At 41.9% G+C, this 21,194-nt stretch overlaps 1 protein-coding gene across 5 annotated transcripts in view; it reads right to left on the reverse strand.

The window, feature by feature from the left end:
- The window catches only part of KIF2A (kinesin family member 2A), a 71,593-nt gene extending 52,648 nt beyond the window's left edge, over positions 1 to 18,945 (reverse strand). For 3 of the 5 annotated variants that reach the window (XM_043887148.1, XM_043887147.1, XM_043887146.1), the window contains exon 1: positions 18,602 to 18,940. In XM_043887148.1, the coding sequence (XP_043743083.1) occupies positions 18,602 to 18,665 (64 nt within the window). In that variant the 5' untranslated portion in view covers positions 18,666 to 18,940. Of the gene's footprint in view, positions 1 to 18,601 lie in introns of all 5 variants that reach the window. The other 2 variants (XM_043887149.1, XM_043887145.1) reach the window with 2 other exon arrangements.
- Between the last annotated feature and the right edge of the window lie 2,249 nt (positions 18,946 to 21,194).

Here is a 21,194-nt window from a genome sequence, read left to right on the forward strand (position 1 = left end):
TAATCCCCTCAAAGACTATCCATGCTGTTGCAAAAGTTAAGATTTCATCTTTTTTACAGCGAAATATTCTGCTGCATATATGAAGACACACACACACACGTACACACACACACCCCCTTGCATCTTCTTTATCCATCCATCCACTGATGGACATGTAAGTCAAATTCATGCCTTGGCTATTATAAATAATGTTGCAATGAACATGGAAATGCAGATATTTTTCCGAGACAGACCTTTGTTTCCACAAAACACCCAGAAATAGAATTGTTGGATTATATGGTAGTCACAGTGGCCACACCAATTTTGTTGTTCTTCAGTTGCTCAGTTGTGTCTGACTCTTTATGATCCCATGGATTGCAGCACCTCAGACTTCCCTGTCCTTTACCATCTCCTGGAGCTTGCTCAAACTCATGTCCATCAAGTCAGTGATGCCATCCAACCTCTTGTCCTCTGTCAGCCCCTTCTCCTCCTGCCCTCAATCTTTCCCAGCATCAGGGTCTTTTCCAATGAGTCAGTTCTTTGCATCAGGTGGTCAACGTATTGGAGCTTCAGCTTCAGCATCCGTCCTTCCAATGAATATTCAGGACTGACTTCCTGTAGGACTGGTTTGCTCTCCTTGCAGCCCAGGGGACTCTCAAGAGTCTTCTCCAACACCACAGATCAAAAGCAACAATTCTTTGGTGTTCAGTCTTCTTTGTGGTTCAACTCTCACATCCATACATGACTACTGGAAAAACCATAGCTTTGACTAGATGGACCTTTGTCTGCAAAGTGATGTTTCTGCTTTTTAATATGCTGTCTATAGATCTGTCATAGCTTTTTTTCCAAGCAGCAAGCATCTCTTAATTTCATGGCTGCAGTCACCACCTGCAGTGATTTTGGAGCCCAAGAGAATAACGTCTCTCACTGTTTCCATTGTTTCCCCATCTATTTACCATGAAGTTATGGGACCAGATGCCATGATCAAGTTTTTTGAATGTTGAGTTTTAAGCCATCCTTTTCACTCTCCTCTTTCACCTTCATTAAGAGGCTCTTTAGTTCCTCTTTGCTTTCAAGAGTAGTGTCATCTGCATATCTGAGGTTATTGATATTTCTCCTGGCAGTCTTGATTCCAGCTCGTGTTTCATCCAGCTCAGCATTTTGTATGATGTACTCTGCATGTAAGTTAAATAAGAAGGGTGACACTATACATGATGTACTCCTTTCCCAATTTGGAACCAGTCCATTGTTCCATGTCCTATTCTAACTGCTGCTTCTGGACCTGCATACAGGTTTCACAGGAGGCAGGTAAGGTGGTCCAGTATACCCATTTCTTTAAGAATTTTCCAGTTTGTTGTGTTCCACACAGTTAAAGGCTGTAGTATAGTCAATGAAGGAGATGTTTTTCTGGTATTCTCTTGCTTTTTCTATGATCCAAAAGATGTTGGCAATTCGATCGCTGGTTCCTCTGCCTTTTCTAAATACAGCTTGAACTTCTAGGAGTTCTCAGTTCACGTACTGTTGAAGGCTATCTTGGAGATTTTTGAGCCTTACTTAGCTAGCATGCAAAATGAGTGCCAATTGTGGAATAGTTTGAACATTCTTTGACACTTCCTTTCTTTGGGATTGGAATGAAAACTGACCTTTTCCAGTCCTGTGGCCACTGCTGAGTTTTCCAAATTTGCTGGCATATTGAGTGCAGCACTTTCACAGCATCATCTTTTAGAATTTGAAATAGCAAGTCTGGCTCAGTCTCTTGTGGAGTCACTGCTCCTTTCTCCTGGGTCACGGTGTGCACAAGGTTTTATTGTGCCCTCCAAGAGTCTATTTCCCCAGTCCTCTGGAAGTTCTGTAATCAAATCCCACTGGCCTTCCAAGTCAAATTCCCTGGGGGTTCTCAGTCTCTCTGCAGGATCCCCAGGTTGAGAAATCTGTTGTGGGTCCTAGAACTTTTACAATAATGTGAGAACTTCTTTGGTATAATTATTATCCAGTTTGTGGGTCGTCTGCTCAACGGCTTTATAGTGGCACTAACAGCGACCTCCTCCAAGAGCACTTCACGCCACAGGCTGTGCCACCCAGGGCTGCTGCAGCCAGAGCCCCTGTCCCCGCAAGAGGTCACTGCTGACCTGTGCCTCCGCAGGAGACACTCAAACACTCAAAGGTATGTCTGGTTCAGTATCCTGTGGAGGTCACTGCTCCTTTCCCTGGGTCCTGGTGTGCACAAGGTTTTGTTTGCACCCTCCAAGTGTCTCTGGTGGGTCTGAGATTTGACTAAAACCCAATTCCCACAGTCAATTTTATAACATTTTAATTACCTCAAAAGGATACCCTTTTATCCTCAAAACAGTACCCTTTTATCCTTAGCTATTACCTCCCCATTCCTCCAATAATCACTAATAATCATAAGCAATCACTAATCTTTTCATCTCTATAGAGATTAAGTTAATTGATTCTGGTCTAAAATAATCAGACAATTAAGTGAGTTAACCAAGTACAAACTGATAGAAATATAGGCAAATAATTCATCAGTATAATTAGTATAACTGTGTTCAGAGTTTGAAAAATCCCAATCAATTATTTAGTAAGGCCGTTCAAGTTTATTAGGTTAAAAACAATAATGTCCATTTTTCAAAATTTTTAATTAAAAAAATCACTTTCTGCTCATAATCAGACACAATACACAAAATCTTATTTTTTCATACTGGCTTTCACAACACAAGAACTTGAGTGTTTTTCATTATTATGTCCAGAAATCATAAACACTTTAAAAATTAAACCTGTTACCTTCTATGGGCCATGTAAGTTCAGAAAAAAACATTCTCTAGGTCCAGTATGAATTCCATGATCCAAGCTAGCAAACCTCAAAAATGTGTTTCTATATCCTGTATGGACACAGGTATGAAGAAACAGGCACTTCTGCAAACAAGGTAAATTCACATACTGTTTATGAAAGCAAACTGGCAAGATCTATCAACTTTTTTTTTCTATCAACTTTTAAAACGTACAATTTTCTGACCCAGCAATCATCCTTCTAGGACTTTATCTTTCAGACATAATCATGCATGTAAAAAATGACGTAAGTTCAAGGTTATTCAGTATAGTACTAGCTCTACAATAGCTACAGAATGGGCATAACCTTTAGTGGTATATTAAATCACTAATAAAATACAGCTATGAAAGATAATAAGTGAGGTAAGTCAGAGGAAGACAAACATCATATGCTACTGCTTATAGGAATCTTAAAAAAATGATACAAATGAACTTATTTACAAAAAAGAAACTTTACAAAGACTTAGAGAAGGAACTTATGGTTACCAAGGAGGAAAGGGGGGACAGTGCAGAATGGGAGTTTGGGATTGACATGTACACATACTATATTTAAAATAGATAACCAACAAGGACCTACTGCATAGCACAGGGAACTCTGCTTAATATTCTGTAATAATCTAAATGCAGAAAGAATTTGAAAAAGAATAATACACCTGAAACTAACACAATTATACTCCAATATAAAATAAAAATTAAAGAAAGAAAAATAATTGTTATTTACATATTCAAAGGTTCTCCAAGAGATTGTTATTATTAAAGGAAAATAAAATCACAAAGCAGGGCTTTGCTGGTGGTCCAGTGGTTAAGGATCCACTCGACAATGCAGGGGACAAAGGTCCAATCCCTGCTCCAGGAAGATCCCACCTGCTGTGAGGCCACTAAGCCCACGTGCCATAATTACTGAGCCCACACTCTGGAGGACGTGAGAGCCTCAACTATCAAATCCACTCGCTCCAACTACTGACGCCCACTTTCCCTAGAGCCTGTGCTCTACAACAAGAGAAGCCACTGCAATGAGAAGCCTACGCACTACAACTTGTCCCAACTAGAGAAAACCCGTGCAGCAAGCCCCAGCACAACCAAAATTAAGTAAATAAATTTTTTAAAAAAGCAATGACATTTGGGTCTTCACTAGCGGTCCAATGGCTAAGACTAACAACTCCCAACGCAGGGGACCGAGGTTTGATCCCTGTTCGGGGAACTAAGATCCTACATATTGCAACTAAGCCTGTGCGTTGTTCTAAGTCACTGTACTGAGTCTAGAGAACCCCTCTCACCCCACCTAGAGAAGCCTTCCGAGCAACAAAGAGGCTGCATGCTGCAATGAAGACCTAGCGCAGCCAAGTAAATAGATAAGAAAAGCAATGACATTTACTGAATTAAGTCATATTCTTGATACCTGGAGAATGAACACAAATCAACTTTTACCAGAATGTCAAAATCTGAATAGACATAGTGACAGAATAGCACAGCTAGATATTTATTCCTTTAATTAGCAAATAGATCATTTATTAAGTATATAGAGGTCCTGTGCCAGGCACTGTGGATATGACAAAACGAGTATGACCAGAGACAATAAAACACGTAACACCGTCCTGATTGTTCTGACAGAGTAAACAGACGGATTCAGAGAACATAAAGCAGGGGACACACCGTGGTCTAGGAATCAAAGAAGGACGAGACGATTAACAGAGACAAAAAGGACCAACAGCCGTCAGGCAGGTCAGGTACAAACCTGAGGGTTCAGCGTGTCTGGAGAGCCGCAGGTCAGCGGCGAGGGATGACAGGGGAGACAAAGGCAGGCGGTTCCGCGTGGTCAGTAACCTATGTTACAGGCCTGGGCTTGATCCAAAGCATAATCGAGATAGAGGACATTATTAAAAAGTTTTAAGCAGGTTTAAGAGTAACCAAACTATAGGTAGAGAGACCTTAGGGTTATGAATTTGTGGCAGATGAGACATAATGCTAGCCTGACCAAAGCATAGTAGAGTTGGGGGAAAAAGTGCATGGACTGAAGAAGTACTTAAGCAGTTAAATTAAGAGAACCTGATGTTAGGACAGGAGGTTAAGAGAGAACAAGGAGTCAAGAAAGATATCTAGGTCTCTTACTGGGGCAACAGGGTGAATGAAAGTGATGAGAGATACTGAAGAAATAGATCTGGGGAATGGGTACTAGGTTCAATTTTGGACATGCTGAATTTGAGGTATATGTGAGTTATCCAAGTGGAAATAATCAGTAATTCATTAGACATACAAATAGTACAGGTCTTCAGCTAGTCTGAGGTGAAGAGAGGCATTAAGTTCACCCAGAGAGAATACTGTGCAAGTACTGCAGGGTCAGGACCAAGCCCTGAAGAACACCAACGTTTAGAAAATGGAGAGTGAAAGATGCATTTTCATAGATCCAAAAGACCAGGTAAGGTTTTTAGTTTTACACCAAGAGTTCTTCGGTTGCACTACAGCTGATTTACAATACTGCGTTAGCTCCAGGGGTACAGCACAGTGATTCAGTTACACAGACACACATCTTCTTTTTCAGATTCTTCTCCATTTTTAGGTTATTACAAGACACTGAATACAGTTTCCTGTGCTATACAGCAAACCCTTGTTGTTTATCTATTTTATATGCAGTGGTGTGTATCTGTTAATACCATACTCCTAATTTATCTCTCCCCTAACTTCCTCTTGGGTAACAGGTTTTTCCTTTGTCTGTGAGTCTGTTTCTGTCCTGTAGATAAGTTCATTTGTATTATTTTTTAAAGTCCACATATAGTAATATAATATGTCTTTCTCTGACTTACTTTGCTTAGTGTGATAATTTCTTTCTTTCTTTTTGGCCTCAACTCATGGCTTGTGTAATCTTAGTTCCCTGACCAGGGATTGAACCTGGACCACTGTGAAAACGCCAAGTCCTAACCACTGGGTCGCCAGGAATTCCCCACTACGGTAATTTCTAGGTTCATCCAAGTTGCTACAAGTGGCAATATGTCATTCTTTTTTAATGGCTGAGTAATATTCTTTCTGTGTGTACAGGCACGCACGCACACACACACACACACCTTTAACCATTCACCTGTTGATGGACACTTATCCACATCTTGGCTATTATAAACAGTGCTATGAATATTGGGGTGCATCTATCTTTTTGAATTAGTTTTCATCTTTTCTGGATATATGCACAGGAATGAGACTGCTGGATCATACAGTAACTCTATTTTTAGTTTTTTTTTTAAATGAAGTATGTGCTAAGTTGTTTCAGTTGTGTCCGACTCTTTGCGACCCCGTGGACTGTAGCCCGGCAGGCTCCTCTGTCCATGGAATTTTCCAGGCAAGAATACTGGAGTGTGTTGTCATGCCCTGCTCCACGGGATCTTCACAACCCAGGGATCAAACCTGCGTCTCTTATGTCTCCTGCAGAGGCAGACAGATTCCTTAATATTAGCACCACCTGGGAAGCCATAATGTGTTAATTTCCATTTTTTAAGGAACTTCCATACTGTTTTCCATAGTAGCTGCACCAATGTACATTCCCACCAATAGTGTAGAAGGGTTCCCTTTTCTCCACACACTCTCCAGTATTTATTATTTGTAGACTTTCTGATGAGTATCAGTCTTAATAAAACTACATCCCAACTTCTAGGACCATGTTTTAGTCAACTCTCAACATCAGTTATAACTGGCGGAAAACAATTTGTCAAAATGCAACACATATTATCCCCAAATAATTTCAAATAACAGTTTCATAAAAATAAAGATCACTGAATCTTAGATAGGCCCCCAAATTAATCAAGTTTACCAGTGGACTCCTAGCAAGTAGTTATATTTCCCTGACAATATAGTTGCTCATCTAGTAAGAAGCATTCTTCCACATTCTTGCCAGCATATGTACTTGTCCAACTTTTGGAAGTTTGTGAACGAGAGCCTAAACTTAGGCAATGCAGACAGTCTATTTTTTTTTGTCATGGAATGTGGGATCTTGGCTCCCTGACCAGGGACAGAACCTACATCCTCTGCACTGAAAGGACATCCTAACCACTGGCCCACCAGGGAAGCCCCTAGAATTTCTTTTTCAGAAGAAATTATATAGCCAGAATACTTTCACTGAGTACAATAGCTATTTAATATTCTGTTGTAACTAACAAAGTAAGTAGTCTTTTCTAGGGGGAAGTCTTTTATTTCCTCAAAGGAATCAGACGAAGGGACTCATCATAAGTCATGCTGCAAATGCTAGCTGGATTAATTAAAACACCTGAAGGCAATCTCAACTATAGAAAGAAAAGTAAAAGCATTATTCAATTAATGATCTGACTTCCAATGCCTGGTACATTCATAGTACACAAAGAACTCTGAAGGAATTACGAGTGTAGAGGAATTATAGGCAGATCATCTATGTTCCAATCTCATGTGTGTTAGTCGCTCAGTCGTGTCCGACTCTTTGTGACCCCATGGGGGTCTTTGCCTACCAGGCTCCATCCATGTGATATTCCAGGCAAGAATACTGGAGTGGGTTGCCATTTCTGCTACTTTATGTACAACTGTGGACAAGTCAATTTCCTCACCGTAGAAAAATAACCAAGTTTTGACCAGTAGCAGTATTTCAGTATTAGAGAACTGAATTAGAGAACAGTATTAGAGAACTGTCTGTGCTTAAATTTTAAGACTTACCTCATTAATCATGGCTTCAGATTTCTTCCAATTTCCTAAGAACCATTTAGGTAAATCACTATATCCATTTCTCTTTAGGCTGTCCATAGTAAACTTCAGGCTTAAAAATACCACGTTCCTCACCTTCCAAAACTTAATGCTGTTTGCACTCCCAACTAACTTTTCACAGGATGACACATAATTCGATTTCATATGCATATCTTAAGAGCACGAATTACCTGAAGTTTAACTAGAACAGGTAAACTCTTATTTAACTTAAACCTTGGCCAATTTCAAGGATGAAGCTTCTAGTACACTACTTGGACATTTGTTATAGTATTTGAATTACAACTCAAAATGTCTGTGGGCCAAAGTAAAGAGATGGAGCTAAAGCTGGTAGCATTGTCTGAATCCTCTCACTACAGCTCACTTAAAAATTCTGTCAGCAAACCCCAAGTCTCTCATATTGGCCAACAGACTAAACATAACAAAAATGAAGAGCAAAAATTTACCTTAACTGCAACACTATTGGGTTCTTATTCTTAAAATGTATAAATTCTTGTCATTAATGGGTCAATTATTTCAAGAATAGCTCTGACTTAACCCCTAAAGCTTGCATCCACCTCCCTCCTTTAAAAGTAGTTTTAAGAGCAGTAGTTTTCAAAACTGGGCAGAAGGTACAGAAATCTTCCATACATCCCTTGTCCCCACATACCCATAGCCTCCCATAATGTCAACATTCCACACTGGGAACACTTGTTACAATCAATGAACCTAGACTGGCACATCATTGCTATTCAAAGTACATATTTTACAGTAGAGTTCACTCTTGGTATTGTATCTTCTTTGAGTTTTGACAAATTTACAACATGTAAACCACCACTTCAGTATCACAAGGAATAATTTCACTGCCCTAAAAACCTACTGGGTTCTGTCTACTCATCCTTTACTTTGTTGTTGTTCAGTTGCTGAGTTGTGTCCAACTCTCTGCCACCCCATGGACTGCAGCACGCTAGGATTCCCTGTTCACCACTGTCTCCATTAAGTCAGTGATGCCATCCAACCATCTCATCCTCTGTTGCCCCCCTCTCCTCATGCCCTCAAACTTTCCCAGCATCAGGGTCTTTTCCAATGAGTCAGCTCTTCGCATCAGGGGGTCTAAGTATTGGAGTTTCAGCTTCAGCATCAGTCCTTTCAGTGAATATTCTGGGTTGATTTCCTTTAGGATTGACTGGTTTGATATTGCTGTTCAAGGGACTCTCAAGAGTCTTCTCCAGCACCACAGCTCAAAAGCATCATTTCTTCGGCACTCATCCTTCTTTACGGTCCAACTTTGACATCCATACATGACTACTGAAAAAAACGATTTTTAACTCCTAAACTGCAAATAGTAGCTAAGAGATTCTAAATGCTGAAATGACATTCAGAATTTTGAGGATGAAAAGGGAAGGCAAAAGTCAGGGCAGAAAAAAGTAGGCCAAAAATAAGAGCAGAGGAAAAGTAAAGGAGAGCAGCTGCATTTTAAGAATCAAAACACTCCACCCCTTAAAGAGCCAAAGCCAGATCCTTTAAGTACGGTTTTTCCTTTCCCTTCTAGGAATTTTAAGATGGTCTTGGCTAATACACTATAACTGAGTCTTCTTAAGTAGGCAAAGCAGTTATAGCTTAAGTAAATTCCTGATCTCCATATAAACATTTACTGGAAGTGACTCATATCTTAGACTCACTTTTAAGATACTAGTGGCAAAACTATGAACACTCTTGAGCTGGATGCTTTCTGACAGCACACTGTACACTGGCTCTACAGTTCTCTATGCTGTATTCATGAATAGGATTAGCTTGATTAAACAGACTGAAGAGATTTTATAACCCACACTCAGACTTTTCAAATGCTAAGTCCATTCTTTTCAACACATCTGCCCTTTATTCAACACAAGTGATATATGCATATAGCATCAATTCTTTTTTCGGTATTCTGTATCTCATCTGTTTCTTAATCATTGCTTACCCTCCTCAACTGATGCAATCTGATCCTTGCTAGTTCTCATTTTCAGTACTTCTCTCCCTCTAATCTATCACTAATCACTAGCTAACTCCTATTACTGCTCTTAGGAGATTAAGTCCTACAGCAGTTTCCAAGTGGCCTAGAAATTAATTCCAAGATGCATTACCTTACCTTTGTTGCCAAGTCTTTTTAATAAGGTGCCCCAGATTACTCCTTTCTTCCCTTCCTCATCTATCACCTTCTCGTTGTTCAGCAGTCCAGTTGCTAAGTCACGTCCGACTCTTTGTGACCCCCATGGACGGTAGCTTGCCAGGCTCCTCTGTCTGTGGTGATTTCCAGGCAAGTATACTGGAGTGGGCTGCCATTTTCTTCTCCAGGGATCTTCCCGGACCAGGGATCGAACCCATGTCTCCTGCACTGGCAGGCAGATTCTTTACCACTGAGCCACCGGGGAAGCCCTGCTAGGCCAGGTTTAAATGCCCTTTACCTGACAGTCCTCTATTTCCAGCTCACATGTGGTGCCATGTGCCTGGAATCCCTCATTTCCCCCAAGACCATCTACTGGTCGGTCATCTTCCATCATTTTAACTTCACTTGCCATGAGGTCTTGTCAGATCACTGTTAGAAAATGCTACTTTTTCTAACATAATGGATCATAACTCTGGGTATATACTAGAATCATCAGTGTGTATGAAGTTGTTTCACCAGTGGAGTTGTCATAAATACTGAGGCCCTGGCTTTATATCAGATCAATTAAAACAGAATCTCTGGGCAAAGTACCCAGATACTGGTGGTGACAGGTGGGGAGCTGTTCATATTTGGTTGTTTTTTCCAAAGCCCTACATGTGGTTTTAATCAATCAGGGCCATGAACCACTACATTAACTCTACCCAGGCTAGAAACAGAACTCCCATAGCATTTATGTTCCCTAAACATATCCACATCCCTAAAATACACTTACTACATAGCCTTGACCAACACATATAATGTGAATATCTAAAATAGTCCATCATTAGGCTTAAACACTTTACAGTAGTTTATACACTCAAGTGTAGGGTTTCGCTTTTGTAAAATGGGAAGATACTGTGTACATTATAGGGATGTCACAAAAGTCAAATAAGATTATCATACATTTAGCAAAACAACTGAATTATAAAAGGCACAAATGTTAAACCCCTTCAGGTATTAAGAATAACACGTGGACTCACTTTTTAAGAAACAAAACTTAAGTGGCAGTATGGAAGACACAGCTATCTGGATGAGGCTGAGCAGATAGCTCCTGGCCAAGAGCTCTAATCAAAGGATTCATTCATAGTATAAACACTTGACAAATTTTTACCACAAGAATGTCTCATCCTGATGCAAACTTTCCTTTAAAAACTCCTATTTAGGTCAAATCTGGTTAAAATTAATGCCAAAAACCAAACCAAACCAAACAAAAAAAACCTAGAGAAAAAGTCTTGAAAGTAAGTAAAACACAGCCCAGGGACATGCCTGATTCTTACAGTCCCCTGGCCACACCGTGTGAGGAGGCTGTTCTCAAATTACACAGAAGCGCCAGCAGCTCGCTCTATCTGCTTCCTTGGTCCCTGTGTTTACAAGCATCCCAACATAGGATATCAAGAGAGGAACCTGCTGCCAGGGTCTGGTCTGCCAGAAATTTAAAATGGAGTAAACCTTGCTCCTTTAGGTATAAAAACAAAGATTAAAAGGTATAAAGTAAAAATTTCAAATGATTATTAGAGAATAGAAAATAGGCTAGGAATGACAAATAATGCCAATTTCAACTGACTGACAAGGGCTACCAGGACTGGTGGCACTGTATTTTAAGAAGAATTCTGAGACTGAATTTATCAGTTCATCAGGAAAGCATGCCATGAGAGATAATAGATACTGCCATGGGCAGAGGACGTGAAGGGGGCAGCATGTATGACATATATTTTCCATCCAGAAGACTCATACCTTAGAGAGTGTAATCTAAGAATCTACATCAAAAAAGGTAAGTGATAATGATGTACACACAGAATGGCATAGTCCTATCAGTACTAATCATACTACATAAAAATCATTTATTTGTTTCTGAGGGCAGGAACTTCAACACCTATCAGAATGCCTCATATGTAACTATTAATAAAAGCATACTTCGGGCTTCCCTGACGGGTCAGTGGTAAAGAAACTGCCTGCCAATGCAGGAAACACGGGTTTGATCCCTGATTCAGGAAGATCCCACACGCCACAGAACAGCTAAGTGCCACAACTACTGAGCCTGCGCTCTAGAGTCCATGAGTTGCCAACTACTCAGCCCACCTGCTACAACTACTGAAGTCCGTGTGCCCTAGAGCCTGTGCTCCGCAACAAGAGAAGGCACCTCAACTAGAGTAGCTCCCATTCACACAACTAGAGAAAAGCCCGAGTAGCAATGGAGACCCAGCACAGCCAAAAATAAATAAATAAAGGTTTTTTAAGGTGTATTTATTAACTCTGTAATAAGGAAACAAAGAATTATGAGATCACATTATTTTGTGATATGGGCATAATCACTTAAGGTCTACACACAAAAATCCTCTCACACTCTAGTAAATGCCCATTTGAACAGCAAGCTGATTGCAGCAGGTACAGAGAAAAATCAGCAATGGCCCAAACGGGAAAGCCCAGGACTAGATTTAGAAGCACCACTTTCAGAAGGGACACTCCCCCCCTTATTTCACTCTAGACTGTGTGTGCTCAGTTGCTCAGTTGTGTCTGACTCTGCTGCCCCATGGACTGTAGCCAGCCAGGCTCCTCTGTCCATGGAATTTTTCAGACAAGAATACTGGAGTGGGTTGCCATTTCCTCCTCCACAGGATCTTCCCAACACAGGGATCAAACCCACATCTCTTTCATCTCCTGCATTGGCAGGCGGAGTCTTTACCACTAGTACCATTTGGGAAGCTTTTACCCTTGGGATATAGTAGCAAAAAGTTAAATGAAAGGTTAACCTACAATGAAGCGATACTCCATTTCAGTTTGTGTAAGCTTTCACTAGACATATCCCATGATCAGTAACTTGTATTTGGTTCTCATCCACATAGTATATGACACAGCATCCACTATGTGTAATTAGGGACTTAAATGCTTAATATGGTGAGGTTCTAACATCTATTTTCACTTAGACACTATAATAACATTAGTACTATTTTAATTATAAGAGTTAGTACGCGACAGAAGGGCAACCCTCCTATATTTGCTCCACAATTGGGCCACAAGAGTGAAAAACTAGTTTTACCCAGGATTTAAAAGCTGTATCTATTCTCAAGCTCAAAACTACAATCTTAAACAAACACCTTAAAAGATTACTTCAAGTTACAGGATAGAGGTGCTAAAAGCAAAGTGGGTGGTTAATTCTAAGAATTAAGCTTTGCAAAAGGTAACTGCAATATTAATGACAAGTATACTTGTGACTAGAAAGAATGGGTCTGGATGATCTTCCAAGGAATCTTGGTCTGGATTTTCCATATTTGTACCTTCTTCCTATTTGAAGGGACACAAACTTAATTGACTCTTTGCTCTTTTCTCTAGATATTTAAAAAATTATTACACACAAAACAACAAATAGCCTTTCCCCACAGTTCCAAAATTTGTCACAAAATTCAAGTGACTAGGCAAAGAATATAGATTTCTTTCTGTGGTAGTTCTGGAGGCAACACGTGACAGAGTACTGAAAGGGGCTTTAGAGCCTTAGATTCATGAATCTTAACACTTACAGTTAATACAATATGAGAAATCAATTTGATCTCACCAGTTGGGCAAATTTAAGCAACATTACTAATTGTGGGTTATCTAAAGCTAAAGAGGCTTTTATATCTCAAAAAAGAAAAAAAAAATCAAAGTACACAAAGTGATAAACTTCATACTATCATCAGCAAACATTTGCCAGCATCTGAAGAGAGCTGGGAGCAAAAGGACTCAGGTTTTGGTCCAAGTCATGCCTCTTTATTAACCATATGATCTTGGCAAGTTCTCCAACCTCAGATTCTTCACCTATAAAGCAACGAATCTACCACCCAATTACCCTACTTACCTCACAGGGTTTCTAGGAGGATCCAAGTACATAACCTATTTGAAAAATTATGAAGACCTAAAATATATAACCAACATCATGCTAATCACCATGTAAAAAGAAATCATTAATCCACAATTCTGCTTTATTGACTATGTCAACGCCTTTGACTGCGTGGATCACAATAAATTGTGGAAAATTCTTAAAGAGATGGGAATACCAGACCACCTGACCTGCCTCCCGAGAAATCTGTACGCAGGTCAAGAAGCAACAGTTAGAACTGGACATGGAACAACAGACTGGTTCCAAACAGGGAAAGGAGTATGTCAAGGCTGTATATTGTCACCCTGCTTATTTAACTTCTATACAGTACATCATGTGAAATGTCGGTCTGGATGAAGCACAAGCTGGAATCAAGACTGCCAGGAGAAATAATAATAACCTCAGATATGCAGATGACACCACCCTTATGGCAGAAAGCGAAGAAGAACGAAAGAGCCTCTTGATGAAAGTGAAAGAGGAGAATGAGAAAGTTGGCTTAAAACTCAACATTCAGAAAACCAAGATCATGGCATCTGGTCCCATTACTTCATGGCAAATAGATGGGGAAACAATGGAAACAGTGAGAGACTTTAATTCTGGGGGCTCCAAAATCACTGCAGATGGCGAGTGCACCCATGAAATTAAAAGATGCTTGCTCCTTCGAAGGAAAGTTATGATTAATCTAGACAGCATATTAAAAAGCAGAGACATTACTTTGCCAACAAAAATGTGTCTAGTCAAAGCTATGGTTTTTTCAGTAGTCATGTATGGATATGAGAGATGGACTATAAGGAAAGCTGAGCGCCAACGAATTGAAGCTTTGAACTGTGGTGCTGGAGAAGACTCTTGAGAGCCCCTTGGACTGCAAGGAGATCCAACCAGTCCATCCTAAAGGAAATCAGTCCTGAATATTCACTGGAAGGACTGGTGCTGAAGCTGAAACTCTAATACTCTGGTTACCTGATGTAAAGAACTGACTCACTAAAAGACCCTGATGCTGGGAAAGATTTAAGGCAGGAGAAGGGGATGACAGAGGATGAGATGGTTGGATGACATCACCGACTCGATGGACATGAGTTGGATAAGCTCCAGGAGTTGGTGATGGACAGGGAAGCCTGGCATGCTGCAGTCCATGGGGTCGCAAAGAGACACAACTGAGCAACTGAACTGACCTGAACCGAATCCACAATTCCCTCCATTCCACCCACTCCATAATCAGAATCACATAATTGTACCAAAAGGAACTATACTGCTATGTGGTTCATTTTTATTAACTAAATTCACAGTCCATTCTCTAAAAACCTGTCTAATGACATGGAAAAATGAAAAAGCAGAAGAATAAATGTGGCAAAATAGGTAGAGAATTAGGTCACTAAAATCTTTTCTAAAGATGGCCTGCCCTAAACTCCAAGATTCCTGATGGGTCCTTTGAAATCTTCTTTCCTCTGGATTTCAGATGCTTAATTAAAGCACTCTTTTCACTGTTTAATTAAGAAACAGATGTATTTTTTCCTCTCACAATTTTTGAGTTTTGTAACCTAGTAAACATACCACAACACTTTTTACCGGGATCAGTCCAACTGGGCTCTGTAACGCTGCTCTCCAGTGACTTTCCCATGAGTGAGAAACAATTTCCTACTTCTTAACTGGGCTAGAGAAAGCTGTATATGGTTCCCAAATTAACACAGAATTCTTCCTTTCCTGTCACAGCTGTTGATAGTCTGGTTTCTATGCTACATAAGCCAGGTTCTTGACTTCCACTGTATGAATCTAGACAAGTCACTTACAGTGACTTGGGACTCAGTTTCCACATCTTTAAAAATGAGAACTTGATTATCTCCTAGGATCTGTCTGGTTGAAATAGTGTATGATTCTCTTCAGATCACATCTATCAATTCTGTGACTAAGACACCTCGAAGACTAATTCCATCGTGGCTGCAGCTTCCAAATATGCAAAACATTTCTCATCACTCCCCCAGCCTCCAAAGGATAGTCAAAGCTACTGTAGAACAAACAAGAAATAATTTAACAGTGTAGTTTTGCGCGCGCGCGCGTGTGTGTGTGAGGTGTGTGTGAGGTCTCCTAATGAAGACTACGTAACCACACAACAGTTAAGATTGCAGTTTTTAGAGTCATTAGATTTCAAAAAGAAACTGAATCAGAAAGATAATCGAAAGACACATGCAAGAAAACAAACATTGAGTGTTCATTTCCAGAAACCAGTCCAATTAGCCTTGCTAGATCACTCAATTTCAATCAACACTGGGCATCTTGACCTAAGAGGCCTGTATGAGGCATTGGGGTGGGGGTGGGGGAGCAGAATAAGGAAGTGGCAGCACAGGATGCGCATAGATGGAACTGTTTTTCCTTCCAGGTAAGATTTTGTCATAATGATTAATCAAAATAATGTTAGAAAACTAAGTCCAATAATGATTCACTCAAAAACTATATGCAAGGAACTCATCGAGGAGCAGATGAACTCTGGAAACTGAAAATCCTGTAATGCCCAGGCTGTGGCTGGAGTGGGGGTGGGCAGTCTGCCATCCATCAACAGCGTTCTCCACACCACCCCTTCTCTAGTGCAGTCTGAAAACATAATATTAAGGAAAATGTACCCAAACATTAATACTTAAGGAAATATGCTGTCTCATGAGTCTCCTAATGACTTAGGAATTCAGTGACTGACTGGCCATCCAGTTTTAGTAATCAATGAAAACATATTGGGAATTAGTTTCCAGCAGGGTGTTGAAAGATACTAACAAGTTCACATTAATTGCCTGGAAATATTTTTAATACATGAGCATCACGGATGGGATGCTCAGAAACAAGGACAAGGATCACCACTTATCAAGCATGCAGAGAAACATCAAATCACCAGTGAACAGCAGTCTAGAACAGCCCTTCTTCATTCATTTGGTCTCCATTGTCTCAGGCATTACATTAGTGCTCATCCAACTACCAAGCTTATTTCTGTTACAATGATCACTATTGTTTTATCGAAAGAGACACACCATAGAAATGGGAGGAAACAGCTTCTTTAAAATGAAAAAGGGAAAGCTTTAGGTGAGTCTCCCAGATGTCAATTTCCACTGTGAAACACCACTACCCAATGCAAATGATCATTCCCTTAAGTTCTCTACTATCCGTTACCTTCAACTCTACTATGCACCTGAGGAGCATAAATACATACATGACTGTAAGTGGAGATGGGATACACTGTAATGATTTCCATTATTTCCCAAGGGCAAACTGTTTTGAAATGCGATTTCAGGTTACTAGCACTTATGTAAAAACACAAAGTTCTTAGATGTCTGGGTTTCTGACATAGGCAGAAGATGAAGGCAGAAAGAGTACTAAATAAAGTACTAAATAAAGAATATCCTAGAATCCCCCCCCAAACCAAAATTGTCTCCAGTCTGACACATTTAAAAAGATGTCAGCCCAGAAAACATAAAATTAACCAAACCTTTCAAGTATCATGATACTTTTTCTGATAAATTCTATAGTTAAACCTACAGTCACAGTTAAAAGTCTTAGAATGTAAAAACCTCACACATTTTATTGCCTCTCCCCCAAATTTTAAATAATATATATAAACCCTACTTCTCCTAGTACACAGTGAACCTGCATTTAAGTAAAATTGAAATTACAGTAACAGCACAGCTTAAGGAAAGCAATTTGAAGAGAAAATACGAAGAAACACCAACCAAAGTAAAAGAGACATCTCTTTCCCGCTAGTGTTACGGGTAACTTCTAAAGCTCTATGTGGTATAATTATTCTTTTCACATACAGGATAATAATGCTTCCAGCTGTTGACACAAATTATGCGAGATATAGGGAAAGTGAAAAAAATCATTAGCTGCACAGGGTCTTCCAATGTATGTTATCACAGATAAACCTGACAGTCAATCTAAGCTTCATATAACTTGATCAAACCTGGTAGAAACCGATGAGACAGCGACAGTTACCACTGACTAGGCTAAACGCTAATAAGCCATAACCTAAAGGTTATGGTAATACCGCACGCCTCTCGGTATTACACACCTCTACTTCGCTCAATGTTTGGACTGAAACATGATTTTACCCGCCTCCATGCGTTTTCCCCTTTAATATAAATTATTTCGAAACCTGGCTGGCTAGGGGCGTAAAACATTTTCCCCAAGAGAAACCTACAGAAAGAGACACAAGCCTAGGGCTTTTTCTCTCTTTATAATTTTAATTAGGCATGTGCCTCCACCCCGACTTACACTTCTGTTACCTCTCAGGAGGGTGTGAGAATATCAACATCCGGTCGTCCGCCCCCACCCTCTCAGGGGTGCCTCGCACAGCCAAGGATCATCCTGCTCCTTCCCTTCCTGTCTCATCACCTTTGAGAAGCTTATCGAATACTTCTTCCCTTCGCTCCCCCACCCTTATTCATGGCTGAGCACCACAGGCTCCCCATCCTTCTTCCAAGGAAGGGACTGGCAAAAAAGAAAGAGGCGTGCTCGAGAAATGAAAGACGAAGAAACCTGACAACCGAACAGTTTACACGAGTGGGGCTGGCCTTTCTCTCCCACCTTGGCCTCGGACCAGTAGTCGGTTCCCTAAATGCTGAAATCTCTGTTCTTCACGCTCTCCCCACCCCCCATCCCCTCAGAGATGAGGCCGGAAAATGAACAGGCCGGGGTGAGCCGCGAGGCTGGGTCAATCCTATCGGAGCCTGCTGTCCCCGGGCGGGGGTCCCCGAGGAGAATGGAGAACGCGGGGGAGGAGCGGGGGGCCCCCCGACCCGGGACCCCCCGGCGCACCCATCCGAAGACCCCCGGATCCTTCCCCGTCGGCCTCCTCCCCGGCCCAGTCCCCCGCAGGGCCCCTCCCCGGCCCGGCACTGCAGCGGCACCCGGGGCGGACCCCAAGCTGGCCTCACTCGCACACACGCCACACACAAAAGCGCCGCGGCCGCCGCCTTCCCGCCCCAACAGCCCGGCGGAGCAATCAATGAGGCGGCCGGCGCCCGCGTCTCCGCCGCACACAGCCGACAGCGGGGCCGGACGGCAGGGCCGGCGGCGAGGCTCACCATCGCTCCGCTTGATCTCCACGTAAATCCCGATCTGGATCTTGCCGAAGTTGGCCGTTGCCATCACCTCATCTGGAGCAGCGGCGGCGGGCCGAGGGAGGGGGACCGGAGGGCGGAAAAGGCGGGGAGGGGGCGGGGTAGGTGTGGGAGGGGGAGCGGTTGCCCGCGGCCGCGCCGGCCCGGGCGACAGCGTGAACGCGAGCCGGGGCCGCGAGGAGCAGCGGCGGGCTGGCAGGCAGAGGCCCCGGGCCTGCAGGCCGGCGGGAGGACGCGCACGCCGGGGCGTCGGGGTGAAGCGAGGGCCGGGGCGGTGCGGCGGCGCGGGGGAGAGTGGGAGGGCCCGCGCCGCCCGCCCAAGAGCCGACGCTGGGGGGGGGGGGCGGGGCGCCGCGCGCCTGCGCAGAGCGTGCCTCCCGCGTCTTTTCCTGGTCAGCCCGCCTTGCCCCGCTGCCTGGAGGCGGCCCCGCCCAGCTCCGGCTGGGCGGGCGGCGGCCGAGGCTAGGCCGGCGGAGGGAGCGGAGCGCGCGCGGCCCGGCCCCCAGGGAGCCTGCGTCTAGTTTGATTTCTGCGCGCGGCCTGGAAGAGGCGGGAATCCGCGCTTCCAAGAATTTGCACTGTTGCTGGAATAGATTAAGCGCCCTGCGGTTTCTGGGCTTTCCGGCCGGAGCGCGAGGCTGGGGGATGTGCATTTAGGGGCGGCCATTGACAGCATGGGTTCAGGGTCTCATCTGACACTGCCACCTCCATTGCTTCTTAGAGGTGGCCTGTGCGAGGAGACGTCCCAAGGCTTCCCATCCAGTGGTAGAAGACACCTTTGAGGTGTCACCCACACTTAGTCGGAATGAAGATCCGCTTTTCAAGGCCTTGACTTATAGCTCATCGCCATTCAAAAAGAAACGGCGTGGGCGGGGACTGGGGGATTTGACTGCTGGATTTATGAGGCATCCGATGCAGATGTCTTGGCTCTGCTGTGGAGTTCAAGACTATTTGTCCTGGACCATAAAATCAGTAACTATGATTCAAGAACGGAGGGCCGAGTAAAGTTGACTAAGGAATGTGCCTTTTCGGTGGTCAGTTGATGAGTCTGACCACACCAGCGTGTGGAGAGCAGGATTCTTCATCCTGGCAGAACAGGAAGGCCTTGTGGACAGGGACCGTGGAAACTGTTTACAGCACTGGGTACAAACCTCCAAACGTGTGACATTTGCTTCTAGTTTTAGGACTTGATATGGAGGAAACACACTTATCGTGCCCTACTTTCTCTAATCATTGTTAATCTCCCTGTAATGATAATTTAAAACATACGGTTTAAAAAAATAAAAATAAAACATACAGTTTTAAAATTTAAAAATTGGAAACTGGACATATGTGTGTTAAGTGTGTGTAGGAGTATATACAAATGGCTAGAGTTTTTATCCTAATATAATCAAGTCAAGTAGACCCTAAACATTTTGTTGAGAAAGATTTGGACTCTGTTTGTAACTTAAATGTATTGAAGGCATACTTGTCAAAGAACAAAGTTTCTTAGATCCAGTCTAAAGTAAAAATAACGTCTGTGAGAAAAACACTAGGTAGACAACTTTGAAAATAACCAGCTTTTACATATCAGAAATGACATTACTGTAAATCTCAATTTAGGACCTCTTTCAAAATAAGATTCGACCAAATCAGGATTCAGTTTTTATTTTTTTTTTATTATCTTGAGCGTTTTATCTGAACTCTGAGCTTCTGTCTAGTAGAATGCCTCTGATGTCTCTATGACTGACGTATAAAGTATCTATGTATTTGCTTGCAAATTCTTTAAAGAATACAAAGAAATCAAGCTATACATCTATTAAATTTAAAATTGCTTCATAAAATGTGTTTTATCATGGTTGCTGACACATACCTTGTCCTCCGTGGGCTATATAATTAAGAAGCCTAAACCTTTAATCCATAGTCAAAGGTATTTAAAAAATATTTACATTATCCTGCTCAATAAAAAATGTATGAGATGTGCTACTTGTCAAACATAAAAACCTTTCCTTTATAGGTCATACCCAAAAGGCGTATGTTTTTCCCTATACCCCACCCAGCATTTATATTTCCCTAGACCCACATCTTGGGCTCTGTGCCAATGGCCTTCTGAAGAGCACCAGTAAATAAATGCCGTGCAGCTACGTTTCCATCAACATCCTATATCAAGAATTCTGGCTCTGGCTCCAGCGTTAGCAAACTACATAACCCTGACTAGAACAGTGACTGGCATATAGTAGGCACTCAGACATTTGTTCAATGAATTAACTTGTTAAATTGCTCCAAATATCTGTTACTTTCTTGAACAGCCTGGAAAAATAACTTCTATTCTCTCAAATGCAGAAAATTTTCATGCGGATCAAATGAAATAATAAAATGTGATAGTATTTTGTATTTATAAGTATAATCAAGTTAAAAAGAGAGTAAACCACCCTATAAAACAGAGCCTAATACTTTACTGTAATCTTCAAATCATTAGTTCAAATTTTATATCCAGTGATATAAAATTAAACACACTTTGCAGTTTGGCTCTGACCCTCAACACCTCATATCTGAGAGGATAGCAAGAGCTTAACAG

This window comes from Cervus elaphus, chromosome 25 (genome assembly GCF_910594005.1).
Source record: "Cervus elaphus chromosome 25, mCerEla1.1, whole genome shotgun sequence".
NCBI lineage: Eukaryota > Metazoa > Chordata > Mammalia > Artiodactyla > Cervidae > Cervus > Cervus elaphus.